This window comes from Bos indicus, chromosome 11, assembly GCF_029378745.1.
Source record: "Bos indicus isolate NIAB-ARS_2022 breed Sahiwal x Tharparkar chromosome 11, NIAB-ARS_B.indTharparkar_mat_pri_1.0, whole genome shotgun sequence".
Classification (NCBI taxonomy): Eukaryota; Metazoa; Chordata; class Mammalia; order Artiodactyla; family Bovidae; genus Bos; species Bos indicus.
Window position 1 is genome coordinate 50,011,642 of NC_091770.1, and position 21,079 is coordinate 50,032,720.

The 21,079-nt window shown below is 40.4% G+C and overlaps 1 protein-coding gene across 4 annotated transcripts in view; it reads right to left on the reverse strand.

The window, feature by feature from the left end:
* The window catches only part of DNAH6 (dynein axonemal heavy chain 6), a 278,835-nt gene that overhangs the window by 87,037 nt on the left and 170,719 nt on the right, over window positions 1-21,079 (reverse strand). For all 4 annotated transcript variants that reach the window (XM_070798839.1, XM_070798838.1, XM_070798840.1 and 1 more), the window contains exons 47-52: window positions 17,321-17,473; window positions 9,739-9,879; window positions 5,297-5,539; window positions 3,839-4,006; window positions 2,958-3,193; window positions 1,125-1,386 (exon numbers count right to left, since the gene is read on the reverse strand). In XM_070798839.1, the coding sequence (XP_070654940.1) occupies window positions 1,125-1,386; window positions 2,958-3,193; window positions 3,839-4,006; window positions 5,297-5,539; window positions 9,739-9,879; window positions 17,321-17,473 (1,203 nt within the window). The remainder of the gene's footprint in view (window positions 1-1,124; window positions 1,387-2,957; window positions 3,194-3,838; window positions 4,007-5,296; window positions 5,540-9,738; window positions 9,880-17,320; window positions 17,474-21,079) is intronic.

The following is a 21,079-nucleotide window of genomic DNA, read 5'->3' on the forward strand; positions in this document are numbered from 1 at the left end:
CAGAACAAAACAAAGCCCAGTGAATCATAGAAAGATTAGCAAAACAGATATACTAAGCATTTGGAGGTGAGTTAGTTACTATAATGAACTATTAACTTTAAATGATAAGACAGGGCTTCCCTGTAACTCTGGAGCCAAGGAGCTGCAACTACTGAGCCCATGTGCTGCGACTACTGAGCACCACGAGCCCTAGAGCACATGCTTCACAACAAGAGAAGCCACTGCAGTGAGAAGCCTGTGCACCGAGAGAGTAGACCCTGCTCACCACAGCTAGAGAAAAGGCCTGAACAGCAGTGATGACTCAGTACAGCTAAAAATAAATAAGTATTTAAAAAATGATAAAACAAATGAAATATTCATGCAATAGTGAAAACTAATCTTTCCTAACTAGTTCTCTAGAGCAGAGGTCTGCAACTATGGCTTGCAGGCCAAATCCAGCCTGCTACCTATTTTTGTGTGGTTACAGTTTTAAATGGTTAGGGGAAAAAAAATCAAAGGGATAATATTTCATAACACATGATAATTGTATGAAATTTGAATTTCAATGACCATAAATAAAGTTATATTGAAACACAGCCACACTTGTTCATGTTTGAATCTTTTTTTTTTTAAATGTTTACTTATTTATTTGGCTATGCTGGGTCATAGTTGTGGCATGTGGGATCTTTAGTTGCGGCATATAAACTCTCAATTGCAGCATGTGAGATCTGGTTCCCTAATCAGGGATCAAACTGGGCCCACAGCATTGGGAACATGAAATAACAATCTCTACTAGCTATTCTGGGCTTCCCTGATGGCTCAGATAGTAAAGAATCTGCCTGCAATGCAGGAGCCCAGGTTCAACTGCTTAGTTGAGAAGATCCCCTAAAGAAGGGAATGGCGACCTACTCCAGTATTCTTGCCTGGAGAATTCCATGGACAGAGGAGCCTGGTGGGCTAGAGTCCATGAGATCACAAAGAGTCAGACACGACTGAGCAACTAACACTTTTGTGAAAACGAAAAATAATCTTCAAGAGCATGGTTACTGTCTGTATGGCATAGGGTCTCAGTGGCACCACAAAAGAAGCTTGAATGATAATCATGGTCATTGATTCTATAAGATATCACAACACAGACAATATACCTGTGCAGCACGGAGTTTCTGTCTCTTTGGCTCGACTTCTTTGACAACTCGGGAATACAAATCCATGGCTCTTACCCACATGCACATGGATTTACATGCTTTGGACACTTTCTCAACTTTTTCAGGCACAAAATCAGGATTATTAATATATTTTTGAAGTTTTGCCAAGATTTGAGGCTTAATATTTTCCTTATCATATTCTAAAAGTCTTCTTAGGAAGTTAGAGTCACCAAGAAGTTGCTTTGCTGTTGGCCAGTCAGGTCTAAAAGACACAAATGGTAAGTTAATAGCATTGCAATAAAGGAATGTGACAACAAGAGAAATGTATTCCTTTGAGAACATTAAGATATTATTCTACAGATTAAAAAAAGACTATATGTCAATTATGCATGATTTCATGGAATTGGACTGCAAGGAGATCAAACCAGTCAACCCTAAAGGAAATCAAACTTCAATATTCATTGGAAAGACTGATGCTGAAGCTCCAATACTTTAGCCACCTGATGCAAAGAGCCAGTTCATTGGAAAAGACCCTGATGCTAGGAAAGACTGAGAGCAAGAGGAGAAGGGGATGACAGGATGAGATGGTTGGATGGCATCACCAACTCAGTGGACTTGAGTTTGAGCAAACTCTGGGAGATAGTGAAGGACACAGAAGCCTGGCATGCTGCAGTCCATGGGGTTGCAAAGAGTTGGACACTACTTAATGACTGAACAACAACACGTCAACTGTCTATGTCATTAGTTATGTGACAATTTAACTTGCTCTCTTCCTATTATAAAGGAAATACAACACAATTTACTGAAAGCATTTTGCTAGGCTTTAAGAGCACCATGACTTACTACTTTTGTTTTCTAGGCATATATTTATGCTATTTAATTTCATAGTGTGTATAGCCTGTTTTTTCTTTTTAATATTTACAATGATTTTTCCGAAAATGTTCTTATTTACTGGTTGAAAGTGCTAGGTGCTCAGTTGTGTATGACTCTTTGCGACCCCATGGACTGTAGCCCACCAGGCTCCTCCGTCCATGGAATTCTCCAGGCAAGTATATACTGGAGTAGGTTGCCATTTCCTCCTCCAAGGGATCTTCCTGGCCCGGGGATCAAACGTGGGTTTCCTGCATTGCAGCCTATCTGAGCCACCAGGGAAGCCCCATTTACTGGTTGAGCTATAGTTATAAAAACTCACTTTGTTTGTATCTAACTGACTTGCAAAATTTGTAGAATGACATTTGTGTTAATTTCCACCCCAAATGAGTTTTGTTTTACTGCTACTATTACTATTGTTATTTCTAAGCAAGAGAGAAGATCGAAGATAATCTAAAGAAGCTATAAAGATAGGTGTTTAGTGATGTACCATCTGTGTGTCACTTATAATTAAAAAAAAAATACTATTGGGACTTCCCTGGTGGTACAGTGGTTGGAAATCTGCCTGGCAATGAAGGGGACTTGGTCTGGGCAAATTCCATGATGTTCCATGGGCCAGCTAAGATCGAGCACCACAACTACTGAAGTCTGCCTGCTCTAGAGACCGTGCTGTGCACCAAGAGAAGCCACCACAATGAGAAGCCGGCATACTATAACCGAGCTGGACAGCAGCCCCTGCTCACCGCAGCTAGAGAAAGCCCACGTAGCAATGAAGACCAAGTAGCCAAAAATAAAAATTAATTAATTAAAATAATACTATTAAAGTATCAATCAATTTGTTGGATGACTGATCGAATCAATGAGAGGGTGAACAAAAGAATGAAAACATGTAAATGAGAATGAAGGAAAAAAGCAAAGAAATTCCACCAGGCATTTTGTACTGGGTGATTGTGAGGCACTCACTTGGCATTCAAGAGAATGGAGATGGCTTCCATCACGGTCATGACCATATCTGGGGGCTTTGTGAAAACTCTGATTTCAGATATATCTGCTTTATCTAAGGAATCCAACGCTTTGTTAGCAGCATCGAGGGCAGGGAGCGCTTCTTCAAGATCTCGCTGAGCATCGTCAGCTATGGCTTGGGTCTCTTCGGCTTTCACTTTTGCTATCGCTTCATCTTCTTGCACAACGCTACGGACCTAATCATTGAAACATGACTGCTCAAGTGATCTCAGTATGTGAATTTCAATGTTTAAAAACAAAGTGAATAATGGATAACCAATAAGGACCTATTGTATAGCACATGGAACTCTGTTCACTGTTATGTGGCAGCCTGAATGGAAGGTGGGTTTGGGGGAGAATGGATATATGTATATGTATACCCCAGAACAAAATAAAAAGTTTAAAAAGTTAAAAAAAAAAACAAAATAAGGCAAATAATAGTGAGTTATATTTACTCTTGAATCAGACCAATGATGAAAGAAGATTAGGTATACTGCATTTTACACTCTTCTTTGTCCATCTCATGGCATGATGATAAAATAATGGAGATAGAGTTATAAGAACGAATAACTAATTCATTCTTGGGAGAAGATTGGATGCTTTATATTTGTAGCTTGTACTTTTCTTACAACTTTCTCTGTCCCATTCATTGCATTTCCTGATTATCAGGGAGAGAGCCAGGATTAAAAGCATGGCTAAACTGATCTACCAGTTCATTGTTTTAACAACATATTGAAATTAAATTTAATAACACATCTAAAAAGTCCATTCTTTATCATTGTATGTAAGGGGTCAGCTGGCAGTCAAAGCGTCCTCACCCACCCTCAGGTGATGCTGCATACCTGATCCGCATTTTCTTGATCCACCGCCAGTTTGTCCATCAGGGCTTCAACATCTTGTGATTTTGTTAAAAGGACAGGTTCTAAAGCTGAAAGATCTAATTTCATTTTATCTACTAGTACATTTGTTTCTAATAGCTTGGTGAGACCATTCTTCACCCGTTCACGTGCCTACATGACAAAGAAAATAACTATTATATTGAGTATTACAAACTATGAGTTTATTGGTATCTCTATCTGATTTATGCACTAGAATTTTGCATTGGCAGAATTAGTGAATCGGTTTGTAATACTTAACACTGAACGTACAGGAACACATGGCCCTGAAGTTCACCACAGTGGGTTTGGATCCCTGTCCCCTGGCCACGGGAGTAGGGCATCACTGAGGGATCACACTGTATTATTTTTAGCTCCTGTGGTAGCTTGGTAGCATGGTGAATGAATTAAGGACAAATTCAGATAGAAATTCCTGGAGTTCACATCTCTGGGAGCTTGTTCCCTTAGGATGGACCAGCAGGGCTGAGGCCACTGGAGACAAACAGTGTCCCAGATACTTACCTCTGGTTGCTGACGTGTCCACAGGGGCAGGAAACCCTTGACTAGAATCAAAGGGCAGTATATGGTAGATAAGCCACCTGGGAATAACTTTTTTGAGGATGAGACAGAAAAGGTGGCTCAAATAGGCTGGTTTCAAAAATATGTCACATTATTTTACTAGGCATACATTTACCAGGTAATATCCATTGAAAAACACTTAAAATATCTAAATGATAAATGATTTCATTTTTGTTATTTAAAATGTTGAAAATTTTAGGTCATGTTAATAGCTTAATGATGATTACAATGATGACGATGTAGTAAGCAGTCACTATTTTGAGCACTTATTTGTATCAGATCATATTCCAATACTTCACAAACAGTATCTTATTTAAATTCTACCACAATCCAAGAGGTAGATACAGATTTTTTAAAACCTTATTTTGTACTAAGATTGGAGTAGTTACAAAACCTTCTCCAAGTTGTTCAGGAAGAAAGAGTCAGAAATGAGGTGCTACCTGGTCTGTCTGACACCAGAGTCCTTGCTCTGAATGGGAACCACTGATAGGTAAGACAACCAAACTCCCATCTCCATTACTAAACCAAAAGTTTTCCTTCTTACTAAACACTGCAGAGGTGGCTAGATATGGGCTTAACTTTAATTCTGTTACAATGTCCATATCACATCCCTGAGTCAAGGACACTTATGTAAATGATAGAAGACAAAATATTAAATAAGGGCAAGGCCTCTAGATGACCAACACAATATACTTTTTGGTCATATTGTAGGTTGTCAAGGGCATGTTAGGATGGAGAGATGTCCAACAGGCAAGATGGCACATAGATCTTCCACACATTCTGGTAAAGGTTTTGAGATCAAGCAAAAAAAAAAAAATTTTTTTTAATTAATAATATTAAACTTACAGAAACCAACTGCTTCCTCTTTTCAGTCAGCATAGACAGGTAGAGATTGATGAGTTCCAAGTAGGAGGTGGGTGTTGTGTAGTACCTTCTCCGGAGCTCTGTGTAATAGCGTTCTGCCATATTGGAGACACTCAAGTGGACATTCACACACATGAGGGAAAGCTTTTCTCTCAGTTCTTCATTTACGGCATCAACATTTGAGAAAAACGTCTTTGATACAGAAAGAAGTGCTTCTCTGGGCCACTGTAAATAAAGATATGATTTGGAAAGTCAGTTGTTCATTTCCATAATGCACGGTTTAACTATTAAGAAAAATGCATTTCTCTGCAATTCTTCCTCACCTTGGCCCCCCTTCACTGTAACTCCTACTTGTGTCCATGATGTTTCATGAACTGAATGGCTGTGTTCATTAGACAGGGGTCTGGGTCTGCATTTGCACAGTGTCTGCTACATAGAAGTTACTCAATAACTACTGTTGGTTGAATGAATAAGTTAGTCAGTTCAGTCGCTCAGTTGTGTCCGACTCTTTGTGACCCCCATGGACTGCAGCATGCCAGGTATCCTTGTCTATCACCAACTCCCAGAGCTTACTCAAACTCATGTCCATTGAGTCAGTGATGCCATCCAATAATCTCATCTGTCATCCCCTTCTTCTCCCACCTTTAATCTTTCCCAGCATCAGGGTCTTTTCAAATGAGTCAGTTCTTCAAATCAGGTGGCCAAAGTACTGGAGCTTCAGCTTCAGCATCAGTCCTTCCAGTGAATATTCAGGACTGGTTTCCTTTAGGATGGACTAGTTGGATCTCCTTGCAGCCCAGGGGATTCTCAAGAGTTTTCTCCAATACCACAGTTCAAAAGCATCAATTCTTCAGTGCTCAGCTTTCTATATAGTCCAACTTTCACATCCATATGTGACTACTGGAAAAACCAAAGCTTTGACTAGACAGACCTTTGTTGGCAAAGTAATATCTCTGCTTTTTAATATGCTGTCTAGGTTGATTGAATGAATGTCTAGGTTGAATGAATAAATGTGGCTGTTTTTAATTTCATAACTAAAATCACATACATTACAAGGATCTCATGTCATCACTCTGCCTATTATACAATTTGAACTTGGTATAATCACTGTCCTGTTCATCTCAACTCATTTGCTCCTCTCCTAACTCTTTGAGCTCAACTGAACATCAGTCAAATGCAACTCTCTGTTACCCCATGTCTACAATCATGCAGCTAGCACAGCTAGAGAAAAACCCATAGCTGTGCTAACTGGTCTCATTGTCAATTCATGACAACTAGCTCAAGCGAGTTCTTAGTGCAGCCTGGAAAAACTTCTGTGTTGTCTCACCCATCACTTCTGATTCCTCTGAGTATTTCACACCCTATGTTACTTCCTAAGACTGCTAACACTTCCTCTCTCTTCTTTACCATTCATGACTTTGCTCCCTACATCATTAAAAAAATAGAAGCAATGCAAATAGAACTTCAGTGAGCTTCCTCTCTGTCTTCCCCTCTACCTGCATTTTATGCTCTGGGGTGAGCTGTGCATGCTCCCTGCCCAGGTCAGCTCCTTCACTGGGAACTCCATCCCATCTCTTCTTGCCTATTCAGTCACATTGGTCCAGCAATGCCTAACTCTGTCTGCTGCACCATCAATATAATTCTGTTTTCTGAATCATTTTCTTCAGCACACGTGCATTGCTTGTGTTCCCCACTTAAAAATACTTCTCTCTTGACCTCACATACCCCTCTGGCTATTACCCATCTCTTGGTACTCCTTTGGGGCAAAACTCCTTGAAAGGTTTGTCTCTGATTCCTTTTCCTTCTTCTCTCTTGAACCTTCTCCCCCATCAGTTCAGTTCAGTCACTCAGTCATGTCTGACTCTTTGCAACCCCATGAACCGCAGCACACCAGGCCTCCCTGTCTATCACCAACTCCCGGAGTCCACCTAAACCCATGTCCATTGAGTCGATGATGCCATCCAACCATCTCATCCTCTGTCATCCCCTTCTCCTCCTGCCCTCAATCTTTCCCAGTATCAGGGTCTTTTCCAATGAGTCAGCTCTTCGCATCAGGTGGCCAAAGTATTGGAGTTTCAGCTTCAACATCAGTCCTTCCAGTGAACACCCAGGACTGATCTCCTTTAGAAGGGACTGGTTGGATCTTCTTGCAGTCCAAGGGACTCTCAAGAGTCTTCTTCAGCACCACAGTTCAAAAGCATCAATTCTTCGGTGCTCAGCTTTCTTTATAGTCCAACTCTATCCATACATGACCACTGGAAAAACCATAGCCTTAACTAGATGTACCTTTGTTGGCAAAGTAATGTCTCTGCTTTTTAATATGCTGTCATATTAAAGGTCAGTCATAACTTTCCTTCCAAGGAGTAAGCGTCTTTTAATTTCATGGCTGCAATCACCATCTGCAGTGATTTTGGAGCCCAGAAAAATAAAGTCAGCCATTGTTTCCACTGTTTCCCCATCTATCTGCCATGAAGTGCTAGGACCGGATGCCATGATCTTAGTTTTCTGAATGTTGAGCTTTAAGCCAACTTTTTGAGTCTCCTCTTTCACTTTCATCAAGAGGCTCTTTAGTTCTTCTTCACTTTCTGCCATAAGGGTGGTGTCATCTGCATATCTGAGGTTATTGATTTCTCCCCGCAATCTTGATTCCAACTTGTGCTTCCTCCAGCCCAGTGTTTCTCATGATGTACTCTGCATATAAGTTAAATAAGCAGGGTGACAAATACAGCCTTGATGCACTCTTTTTCCTATTTGGAACCAGTCTGTTGTTCCATGTCACACAGGTTTTTCAAGAGGCAGGTCAGGTGGTCTGGTATTCCCATCTCTTTCAGAATTTTCCACATTTTATTGTGATCCACACAGTCAAAGGCTTTGGCATAGTCAGTAAAGTAGAAATAGATGTTTCTCTGGAACTCTCTTGCTTTTTTGATGATCCAGCGGATGTTGGCAATTTGATCTCTTGTTCCCCTGCCTTCTCTAAAACCAGCTTGAACATCTGGAAGTTCACACTTCACATATTGCTGAAGCCTGGCTTGGAGAATTTTGAGCATTACTTTACTAGTGTGTGAGATGAGTGCAATTGTGTGGTAGTTTGAGCATTCTTTGGCATTGCCTTTCCTTGGGATTGGAATGAAAACTGACCTTTTCCAGTCCTGTGGCCACTACTGAGTTTTCCATATTTGCTGGCATATTAAGTGCAGCACTTTCACAGCATCATCTCCCCCATCACTCCATTGAAATAACTCTTGTCAAGATCACTGATAACCTCTACATTGACAAATTTAATAGTTTCCTCTTCTTTATAAATTCTATTTGTGTTTGTTTAATGATTGTCATTGTCAACACTTGTATGTGAGTAAATTTCCAGTGGGTTTTGAAGCTAATGTAAGTACCCTTGAGTTCTTAGTGGACAGGGTGTTACCTTTTTAAAATCAAGCAACTTCAGACACATACCTGAAAAAGATAAAAACTCTAATTCGAAAAGATACACGGCCCCCAATGTTCACAGCAGTACTATTTACAATAGCCAGGACATGGAAGTGGCCTAATTGTCCATATACAGATAAATGGATAAAGAAGATGTGATATACACATACATACACACACATATGCACATATATACAATGGAATACTAATCAGCTATAAAATAGAATGAAACATTGCCATTTAAAAGCAGCATGCATAGACCTAGAGATTATCATACTGAGTGAAGGTGGACAGAGAAAGACAAATATCATATGATAGCACTTATATGTGGAATCTAAAAAAATGATACAAATGAACTTACAAAACAGAAACAGACTCACAGACGTAGTAAACAAACTTGTGGTTACTAAAGGGGAGAGGTGGGCGCAGGGGTAAATTGAGAATTTGGGATTAACATATGCATACAATTATATATAGGTGGCTCAGATGGTGGGCTGCCGTCTATGGGGTCGCACAGAGTCGAACACGACTGAAGCGACTTAGCAGCAGCAGCAGCAGATGGTAGAGAATCTTCCCTTAAGGCAGGAGACTGGGGTTCAATCCCTGGGTCGGAAAGATCTCCTGGAGAAGGGAATGGCCACCCACTCCAGTGTTCTTGCCTGGAGAATAGCATGGACAAAGGAGTCTGGTGGGCTACAGTCCATGGGGTTGTAGAGTTGGACACCATTGAGTGACTAACACTTTCACATATATAAAACAGATAAACAACAAGGACCTACTGTATAGCACAGGGAATTGTATTCAATATTTTGTAATAACCTAAATGGAAAATAATCCAATATATATATACATGTGTACATATGTATAACTGAATATATATGTAACTGAATCACTTTGCTCTACACCTGAAACACTGTAAATCAATTACACTTTAATAAAAAAAAATTAAAGTCAAGCAAGTCCAACTTCTTAAAGAGATATGTTGTGATGTTACTGACCTGGACAAACCAGTCAATGGTGCAGCAGTTCACAAGGGATGGAAACATCCGGCATCGGGACCGGAAGGCCTCCCCAACGGGGCTCATGCAGAGCACAATGTGCAGCTTCTGACGGACTCTGCTGATGAAATACTGAAACACCTGACAAAAAGAAAGATACTTTCAATTTAGAATAAGGCTGAACCCATGATGAAAAGAAGTGCTGGCTAATGCATCTGACTCTACCAATACCAAATTTAAAAAGTTTGTGGAGTGGACGCGTGAATTGTTTTAACATCCCATTCCAAGTCCCTTCTTCTCATGCAGACTCAAAAGATTAAATGAAAATTTTCAGACTCTGTTGCAAGTTGGGTTTGGGATGTGAGATGAGCACTCTTCATCAGTGGATTTGAGAGACCCCTTGAATAAAGTGGAGAGGTGTGTTCATACAAAATTTTGCTTTGAGGTAGAAGACCACTGGGAGAGAGAGACACGGGGCAGGGCAAGTATTTTTGCAGGTGCAGAGCCCAGCAGAAATGGCATGGACCTCCTGTCACTATCCCTGGATGTGGCTCCTTACTTCAGCTGCTCCCAACATGGTGGGGGACACACGGCTTGGGAGCTGAAGCAGGAGCATTCTGGGGTAGAGGCTTCCTGGCTCAGCAGAATGACTGTGGCAGACACAGCAGTGTCCCTGACTGTTGACTTCTACAGTGTCATTTCATAATCATTCCAAGGAATTCAGCATGGCATCCCTTTGTTTAGCCCTTCCAATGTTAAAGCCACTTCTGCTTATAATAGTTGTCTGTGCCCATAAGTCCTGACCTAGCAGTGGAGGGAATTCTCATGAAAGGACACAGAAGAGACAATATGAGAAAGAGTGGCCAAAAAAGATAAGATGCAGAAAGAAGAGAAAGACCTGGGATAGACAAACAGTGGCTTAGAGAATCTAGCACAATGTTGGAGAAATGAGAGTGGACCGCAGCTGTGTTTTGTGCGTGTGTGTGTAAGAGAGAGAAAGAGAATGCATTTCATTATTCTGCTGATAGGCTATTGTTGTTGTTTAGTTGTGAAGTCATGTGCAATTCTTTTTGCGACCCCATGGACTATAGCCTGCCAAGCTTCTCTGCCCATGGGGTTTCCCAGTCGAGAATACTGCAGTGGGTTGCCATTTCCTTCTCTAGGGGATCTTCATGATGGACCCAGGGATTGAACGTGAGTCTGCTGCATTTTCAGGAGGATTCTTTACCACTGAGTCACCTGGGACGCCTCTTGCTGACAGGACACGGAGTCAAAAGCACTGAACTCCTCAGGCAGGGCACTGGGGGTGTGTGAAATAAACTTGTATTAAAGAAGGATAAGAGAAGTTTTCCAGTTTAAATAGGACTATGACCCTCTGTGGAGAAGGCAATGGCAACCCACTCCAGTACTCTTGCCTGGCAAATCCCATGGACGGAGGAGCCTGATAGGCTGCAGTTCATGGGGTCACTAGGAGTCGGACACAACTGAGTGACTTCACCTTCACTTTTTTTTTTTTTTTAAAATTTTATTTTATTTTTAAACTTTACATAATTGTATTAGTTTTGCCAAACATCAAAATGAATCCACCATAGGTATACATGTGTTCCCCATCCTGAACCCTCCTCCCTCCTCCCTCCCCATACCATCCCTCTGGGTCGTCCCAGTGCTCTAGCCCCAAGCATCCAGTATCGTGCATTGAACCTGGACTGGCAACTCGTTTCTTACATGATATTTTACATGTTACAATGTCATTCTCCCAAATCTTCCCACCCTCTCCCTCTCCCACAGAGTCCATAAGACTGTTCTATACATCAGTGTCTCTTTTGCTGTCTCGTACACAGGGTTATTGTTACCATCTTTCTAAATTCCATATATATGCGTTAGAATACTGTATTTATGTTTTTCCTTCTGGCTTACTTCACTCTGTATAATAGGCTCCAGTTTCATCCACCTCATTAGAACTGATTCAAATGTATTCTTTTTAATGGCTGAGTAATACTCCATTGTGTATATGTACCACCGCTTTCTTATCCATTCATCTGCTGATGGACATCTAGGTTGCTTCCATGTCTTGGCTATTATAAACAGTGCTGCGATGAACATTGGGGTACACGTGTCTCTTTCCCTTCTGGTTTCCTCAGTGTGTATGCCCAGCAGTGGGGTTGCTGGATCATAAGGCAGTTCTATTTCCAGTTTTTTAAGGAATCTCCACACTGTTCTCCATAGTGGCTGTACTAGTTTGCATTCCCACCAACAGTGTAAGAGGGTTCCCTTTTCTCCACACCCTCTCCAGCATTTATTATTTGTAGACTTTTGGATCGCAGCCATTCTGACTGGTGTGAAATGGTACCTCATAGTGGTTTTGATTTGCATTTCTCTGATAATGAGTGATGTTGAGCATCTTTTCATGTGTTTGTTAGCCATCTGTATGTCTTTTTTGGAGAAATGTCTATTTAGTTCTTTGGCCCATTTTTTGATTGGGTCGTTTATTTTTCTGGAGTTGAGCTGTAGGAGTTGCTTGTATATTTTTGAGATTAGTTGTTTGTCAGTTGCTTCATTTGCTACTATTTTCTCCCATTCTGAAGGCTGTCTTTTCACCTTGCTAATAGTTTCCTTTGATGTGCAGAAGCTTTTAAGGTTAATTAGGTCCCATTTGTTTATTTTTGCTTTTATTTCTAATATTCTGGGAGGTGGGTCATAGAGGATCCTGCTGTGATGTATGTCGGAGAGTGTTTTGCCTATGTTCTCCTCTAGGAGTTTTATAGTTTCTGGTCTTACATTTAGATCTTTAATCCATTTTGAGTTTATTTTTGTGTATGGTGTTAGAAAGTGGTCCAGTTTCATTCTTTTACAAGTGGTTGACCAGATTTCCCAGCACCACTTGTTAAAGAGATTGTCTTTAATCCATTGTATATTCTTGCCTCCTTTGTCGAAGATAAGGTGTCCATATGTGCGTGGATTTATCTCTGGGCTTTCTATTTTATTCCATTGATCAATATTTCTGTCTTTGTGCCAGTACCATACTGTCTTGATAACTGTGGCTTTGTAGTAGAGCCTGAAGTCAGGTAGGTTGATTCCTCCAGTTCCATTCTTCTTTCTCAAGATCGCTTTGGCTAGTCGAGGTTTTTTGTATTTCCATACAAATTGTGAAATTATTTATTCTAGCTCTGTGAAGAATACTGTTGGTAGCTTGATAGGGATTGCGTTGAATCTATAAATTGCTTTGGGTAGTATACTCATTTTCACTATATTGATTCTTCCAATCCATGAACATGGTATATTTCTCCATCTATTAGTGTCCTCTTTGATTTCTTTCACCAGTGTTTTATAGTTTTCTATATATAGGTCTTTAGTTCCTTTAGGTAGATATTCCTAAGTATTTTATTCTTTCTGTTGCAATGGTGAATGGAATTGTTTCCTTAATTTCTCTTTCTGTTTTCTCATTATTAGTGTATAGGAATGCAAGGGATTTCTGTGTGTTGATTTTATATCCTGCAACTTTACTGTAGTCATTGATTATTTCTAGTAATTTTCTGGTGGACTCTTTAGGGTTTTCTATGTAGAGGATCATGTCATCTGCAAATAGTGAGAGTTTTACTTCTTCTTTTCCAATTTGGATTCCTTTTATTTCTTTTTCTGCTCTGACTGCTGTGGCCAAAACTTCCAAAACTATGTTGAATAGTAATGGTGAAAGTGGGCACCCTTGTCTTGTTCCTGACTTTAGAGGAAATGCTTTCAATTTTTCACCATTGAGGATAATGTTTGCAGTGGGTTTGTCATATATAGCTTTTATTATGTTGAGGTATGTTCCTTCTATTCCTGCTTTCTGGAGAGTTTTTATCATAAATGGATGTTGAATTTTGTCAAAGGCTTTCTCTGCATCTATTGAGATAATCATATGGTTTTTATTTTTCAATTTGTTAATGTGGTGTATTACATTGATTGATTTGCGGATATTGAAGAATCCTTGCATCCCTGGGATAAAGCCCACTTGATCATGGTGTATGATCTTTTTAATGTGTTGTTGGATTCTGATTGCTAGAATTTTGTTAAGGATTTTTGCATCTATGTTCATCAGTGATATTGGCCTGTAGTTTTCTTTTTTTGTGGGATCTTTGTCAGGTTTTGGTATTAGGGTGATGGTGGCCTCATAGAATGAGTTTGGAAGTTTACTTTCCTCTGCAATTTTCTGGAAGAGTTTGAGCAGGATAGGTGTTAGCTCTTCTCTAAATTTTTGGTAGAATTCAGCTGTGAAGCCGTCTGGACCGGGGCTTTTGTTTGCTGGAAGATTTTTGATTACAGTTTCAATTTCCATGCTTGTGATGGGTCTGTTAAGATTTTCTATTTCTTCCTGGTCCAGTTTTGGAAAGTTGTACTTTTCTAAGAATTTGTCCATTTCTTCCACGTTGTCCATTTTATTGGCATATAATTGTTGATAGTAGTCTCTTATGATCCTTTGTATTTCTGTGTTGTCTGTTGTGATCTCTCCATTTTCGTTTCTAATTTTGTTGATTTGATTTTTCTCCCTTTGTTTCTTGATGAGTCTGGCTAATGGTTTGTCAATTTTATTTATCCTTTCAAAGAACCAGCTTTTGGTTTTGTTGATTTTTGCTATGGTCTCTTTTGTTTCTTTTGCATTTATTTCTGCTCTAATTTTTAAGATTTCTTTCCTTCTACTAACCCTGGGGTTCTTCATTTCTTCCTCTTCTAGTTGCTTTAGGTGTAGAGTTAGGTTATTTATTTGACTTTTTTCTTGTTTCTTGAGGTGTGCCTGTATTGCTATGAACTTTCCCCTTAGGACTGCTTTTACCGTGTCCCACAGGTTTTGGGTTGTTGTGTTTTCATTTTCATTCGTTTCTATGCAAATTTTGATTTCTTTTTTGATTTCTTCTGTGATTTGTTGGTTATTCAGCAGCGTGTTGTTCAGCCTCCATATGTTGGAATTTTTAATAGTTTTTCTCCTGTAATTGAGATCTAATCTTACTGCATTGTGGTCAGAAAAAATGCTTGGAATGATTTCTATCTTTTTGAATTTACCAAGGCTAGCTTTATGGCCCAGGATGTGATCTATCCTGGAGAAGGTTCCATGTGCGCTTGAGAAAAAGGTGAAATTCATTGTTTTGGGATGAAATGTCCTATAGATATCAATTAGGTCTAACTGGTCTATTGTATCGTTTAAAGTTTGTGTTTCCTTGTTAATTTTCTGTTTAGTTGATCTATCCATAGGTGTAAGTGGGGTATTAAAGTCTCCCACTATTATTGTGTTATTGTTAATTTCTCCTTTCATACTTGTTAGCATTTGTCTTACGTACTGTGGTGCTCCCGTGTTGGGTGCATATATATTTATAATTGTTATATCTTCTTCTTGGATTGATCCTTTGATCATTATGTAGTGACCTTCTTTGTCTCTTTTCACAGCCTTTGTTTTAAAGTCTATTTTATCTGATATGAGTATTGCTACTCCTGCTTTCTTTTGGTCCCTATTTGCATGGAAAATCTTTTTCCAGCCCTTCACTTTCAGTCTGTATGTGTCCCCTGTTTTGAGGTGGGTCTCTTGTAGACAACATATGTAGGGGTCTTGTTTTTGTATCCATTCAGCCAGTCTTTGTCTTTTGGTTGGGGCATTCAACCCATTTACGTTTAAGGTAATTACTGATAAGTATGTTCCCGTTGCCATTTACTTTATTGTTTTGGGTTCGAGTTTATACACCGTTTTTGTGTTTCCTGTCTATAGAATATCCTTTAGTATTTGTTGGAGAGCTGGTTTGGTGGTGCAGAATTCTCTCAGCTTTTGCTTGTCTGAAAAGCTTTTGATTTCTCCTTCATACTTGAATGAGATCCTTGCTGGGTACAATAATCTGGGCTGTAGGTTATTTTCTTTCATCATTTTAAGTATGTCTTGCCATTCCCTCCTGGCTTGAAGAGTTTCTATTGAAAGATCCGCTGTTATCCTTATGGGAATTCCCTTGTGTGTTATTTGTTGTTTTTCCCTTGCTGCTTTTAATATTTGTTCTTTGTGTTTGATCTTTGTTAATTTGATTAATATGTGTCTTGGGGTGTTTCTCCTTGGGTTTATCCTGTTTGGTACTCTCTGGGTTTCTTGGACTTGGGTGATTATTTCCTTCCCCATTTTAGGGAAGTTTTCCACTATTATCTCCTCAAGTATTTTCTCATGGTCTTTCTTTTTGTCTTCTTCTTCTGGAACCCCTATGATTCGAATGTTGTAGCGTTTAATATTGTCCTGGAGGTCTCTGAGATTGTCCTCATTTCTTTTAATTCGTTTTTCTTTTATCCTCTCTGATTCATTTATTTCTACCATTCTATCTTCTAATTCACTAATCCTGTCTTCTGCCTCTGTTATTCTACTATTTGTTGCCTCCAGAGTGTTTTTAATTTCACTTATTGCATTATTCATTATATATTGACTCTTTTTTATTTCTTCTAGGTCCTTGTTAAACCTTTCTTGCATCTTCTCAATCCTTGTCTCCAGGCTATTTATCTGTGATTCCATTTTAGTTTCAAGATTTTGGATCAATTTCACTATCATTATTTGGAATTCTTTATCAGGTAGATTCCCTATCTCTTCCTCTTTTGTTTGGTTTGGTGGGCATTTATCCTGTTCCTTTATCTGCTGAGTATTCCTCTGTCTCTTCATCTTGTTTAAATTGCTGAGTTTGGGGTGTCCTTTCTGTATTCTGGCAGTTTGTGGAGTTCTCTTTATTGTGGTGTTTCCTCGCTGTGTGTGGGTTTGTACAGGTGGCTTGTCAAGGTTTCCTGGTTAGGGAAGCTTGTGTCGGTGTTCTGGTGGGTGGAGCTGTATTTCTTCTCTCTGGAGTGCAATGAAATGTCCAGTAATGAGTTATGAGATGTCTATAGTTTTGGGGTGACTTTGGGCAGCCTGTATCTTGAAGCTCAGGGCTGTGTTCCTTTGTTGCTGGAGAATTTGCTTGGTATGTCTTGCCCTGGAACTTATTGGCCCTTGTGTGGTGCTTGGTTTCAGTGTCGGTATGGAGGCATTTGATGAGCTCCTCCTTTCGAAGAGTTGGGTTGCTTTTCTGGGTGCCTGATGTCCTCTGCCGGCATTCAGAAGTTGTTTTGTGGAATTTACTCGACGTTTAAATGCTCTTTTGATGAATTTGTGGGGGAGAAAGTGTTCTCCCCGTCCTACTCCTCCGCCATCTTTCCAAACTCTCTCACCTTCACTTTTCACTTTCATGCATTGGAGAAGGAAATGGCAACCCACTCCAGTGTTCTTGCCTGGAGAATCCCAGGGACGGGGGAGCCTGGTGGGCTTCCGTCTCTGGGGTCACACAGAGTTGGCTACGACGGAAGCGACTTAGCAGCAGCAGCAGCATGACCCTCTGTAGGTAGTAGGGATTCTGTTTTGGCTTTCCCTAATCATCTCTGGAAGTCTCATGAACCAATGCTTTAAATGTAGGAAATAAAGTACATAGGATTAAAAACAAATTACGTTGAAAAAATTCTATCCATGGACTGCTTAAAAGGGTTTGTGGATGACTGGAAAAAGGCTGAGACAACTTTTTCTTTTCCAAAATCTTATTACCATTTTGACACGTCCTACCTCATCTCTATTTCCCTCGGAAATTCCTACTTCTTTTGCTCTTGGTCTGGTGGCTGCTAAAACCTGCTCCAGTTCATCCTTTTCAAATAAATTAGGCACTTCACCTGAGTTCAGAATGTTATTTATATCTTCTAGAAACTCTTCCACTACAATCTGTAGAAGAAAGCAGAGTGGTCATTATAAGTTAGTCAACCATTTTACATTTACTTCCTATACATTATAAAGCAAATATATGATCTAAAATTCACACTGAGTTAATTTTATCTTTAAAAGAAGATAACCTTGGGGGATCAAACCAGTCAATACTAAAGGAAATCAACCCTGAGTATTTACTGGAAGAACTGATGCTGAAGCTCCAATACTTTGGCCATCTGATGCCAAGAGCTGATTCATTGGAAAAAAACCATGATGCTGGGAGAAAGATTGAGGGCAGGAGGAGAAGGGGGCGACAGAGAATGAGATGGTTGGATGGCACTGACTCTATGGACATGAATCTGAGTAAACTCCAGGAGAGAGTGAAGGACAGGGAAGCCTGGCATGCTGTAGTTCATGGGGTTGCAAAAGTCAGACACAACTTGGCAACTGAACAACTACAACAATCTTGGGAAGTAGCCAAGATGTTAAAGCAGGATAACCCTGAGCTCACCTCCTCCCACGGGGACACCAAAATTACAACTATTTACAGAGCAATGATGAATGAGAATGACCTACTTAGTGCATAGAAATAAAAACAGAATTAGGCAAAATGAGGCAACAGAAGAGTATGTTGCAAATAAAAGAAAAGTGAAAGTGTTAGAAGCTCAGTCCTGTCTGACTCTTTGTGACCCCATGGGCTGTAGCCCACGAGGCTCCTTTAGTCATGGGATTCTCCAGGCAGAAATACTGGAGTGGACTGCCATTTCCAGGAATGAGATAAAATTCCAGAAGAAGAGTAAACGATGTCCCCTTCCAGATTTTACTGGTTCACTTTGGCAGAGATTGTTCTTGGCCAGTCAGCTCAGTTTGCGTTTCTGGACATGTCAACTGGTAACGTCTTTGAGCCCGTGGGACTTGCTATCAGTGTCTATTTTGGGGTGAGGACAATGCCTAAGCTCTGAGGTCATGGGTGATGCTACTGGCTGAGAACAGTTGGACAGGACTTCCGGCTTGGTTTTGAATGAGCAAGGATGAACTTGCTGATTATAGGATGAACTTAGTGATTGCCTGGGTTCTCTGATCAGGTTTCCTAGACTATCAGAACTGGGTACTATACTTAGCAGTAGGTGGGGCTAGGAATTAGCTTTCCTGTCGTGGCAGAGTGGAATAACTGGCTTCATGTGCAAGGATGTCTGTGGTCTTGACTCTAGCCATCCTGCCTGGCTGAGTGGGTCACTGGCTTTGCTGTGTGGGTGATCTGCTCTTCCTGCCAGACTCTCCTAAGCACTGCTGGGCTACACAGTTTTCCAGGTGTTCTGGTCAGGTTCTTTGGCTGGGAAGGGCCAAGAGCTACACTCAGCAGAGAGCAGGGTGTGACTCAGTTCCCCTGCCTGGGTGAGTGGGGGGCCTGACCAGGCTCTAGGGCTGGCAAGGCACTTCCTTTGAGGACTTCGAATCAGGCAGATCTGCATCTGCTGAGCTCCTTGGTCAGACTGACTTTGCAGATGAGTAAAGCTGCTGGCTTGGACCACTACTTGGGTGCTGAGGGTAAGAACTTGGTCTGTCATGATCAGAGTGCTGGCTATTATATCCTCAGGCCTTCTATAACACAACTGGATTCCTAGGGGTCAAGTGCTGCAGAGTCTCTCACCATCTCTGTGATTTGAGACTGGAGTGAAACCCCAGTGTGGCCCAGAACATTGGGGAGCAGGATGTCCATCCTGGCCTCTTTCTTTCCACTGGAGGAACTGGTAGGCTCGGGAGAGACCTCTTAATGTGGTGCTGTGATGGCCTGGGGGTAGGGCAGTGTGGTCAGTGTGTAACTGCTCCTCTTATCCTTCTAACATGGTCTGTCTCAGTTTCTGTGGCACAGGGGTATGCTTCAGCTTCACCCTCATGTTCTAGGACTTTCTCCATGTCTTATCCATGAATAACTGTTAGTTGTTCTTGTGGGGCGGAGCAAAGTGGGGACTGAGCTATATGGCCATCTTGGTGATGTCACTTGCTGTCACTTTGTTCTTGCATTATTTTCCTGATGTCATGAAATTGTTTATCTGTGTTCTCTTGTGACTCTCAGAGAATCTTTAGAATGATTATTTTGAATTCTTTGTGGGCCAACTTGTGGATCTCCATTTCTTGGGGCCAGTTATAGGAGGTTTACTGTGGAGTTACATTCCCCCGATTCTTCGCAATCCCTGTAGACTTAAGTAGTGTCAGTGCATTCGAAGAAGCAATCACTTCTTTCAGATTTCATGGGATGATTTTAGTAAGGGGAGACTTTTACCTGTAGCTTGGGGCACACTGGGGTGTTAGACTCCAGGTCTAGGAGGCAGGGCATCAAATATGGGGGCATGTGGTATGTGAAGGTCATGTCTCTTCCACTCTGGCTACTGGGATCCACAGGATCAACTGCATGTGCACTCTTCGAACACTGCGGAACGTTCGCAGAGGTGGCAAGGCTCACTGACGTCCCCAGCAGTGCCTCCACGTGCAGCTCCCAGGGCCCAGTGGGGAGCTGGTGGTGGCCACATATTCAATTCTCATTTGTAAAAGGTATTTACAAACTCAGATACAAGCTCACTGCGTGTAACATATATTAAAAATATTTTTCCCATTTTGTGATCATACTTAGTCATGTTTACAGTGTTTGGGAAACTAAAATGAAGTTAAAATATTTATGTGTAAGATTTATCATTTATTCTTTGGCTGATTTCTGTTATTAGAAAATTTTAATTAAAAAATTTATATATATGTATTAAAATTTTTATTGGAGTATAGTTGATTTAAAATGTTGTGTTAGTTTCAGATGTAAAACAAAGTGAATCAGTTATACATATACTTATCTACTCTTTTTTTAGATTCTTTTCCCATATAGGCCATTATAGAGTATTGAGTAGAGTTCCCTGTGCTATACAGTAAGTCCTTATTAGTTATTTATTTTCCCTGATATTAAAATACCCAAGTGTAATCAATGTAGAAAATGAAGTGAAGTGAAGTGAAAGTCGCTCAGTTGTGTCTGACTCTGTAACCCCATGGACTGTACAGTCCATGGAATTCTCTAGGCCAGAATACTGGAGTGGGTAGCCCTTCCCTTCTCCAGGGGATCTTCCCAACCCAGGAATCAAACCCAGGTCTTCCACATTGCAGGTGGATTCTTTAGCAGTTGAGCCACTTTATTAGAGAATAAATTCAAAATCAGTTAAATTGGTTGTGGTAGACATGGATGTAATCCTACTTTAAAGTTAATTTAACTAAAATATAGCCATTATTTTTCCCTTTTCTTGAGTAAAGCATATGTCTCTAATTGATCTCACTTAGGGAATTACTTTTTTATATTTGCCTCCACAGAAATAGTTTATCACCTTCTGCTGTCTATGTCCTTCCTCTCCAAGTTAAGTCCCTTCTTAATGCTCTTAACCTCTGATTACATTTTCTTATGTAGAATTTAAAGGTGGAAGTAATAGTTGTTAAAAGAAGTAGTATTTTATAGGGTCCAAGAACTCTGTTATTAGATGGAAAGATTCCCTGAACTACATCATTCATACAAGCTATTCGAAGGACACATGCGATTATAACAAGTGTCCTTTTCCTGTTCTTGTTTTTGTGTGAAAGTCACTCAGTCGT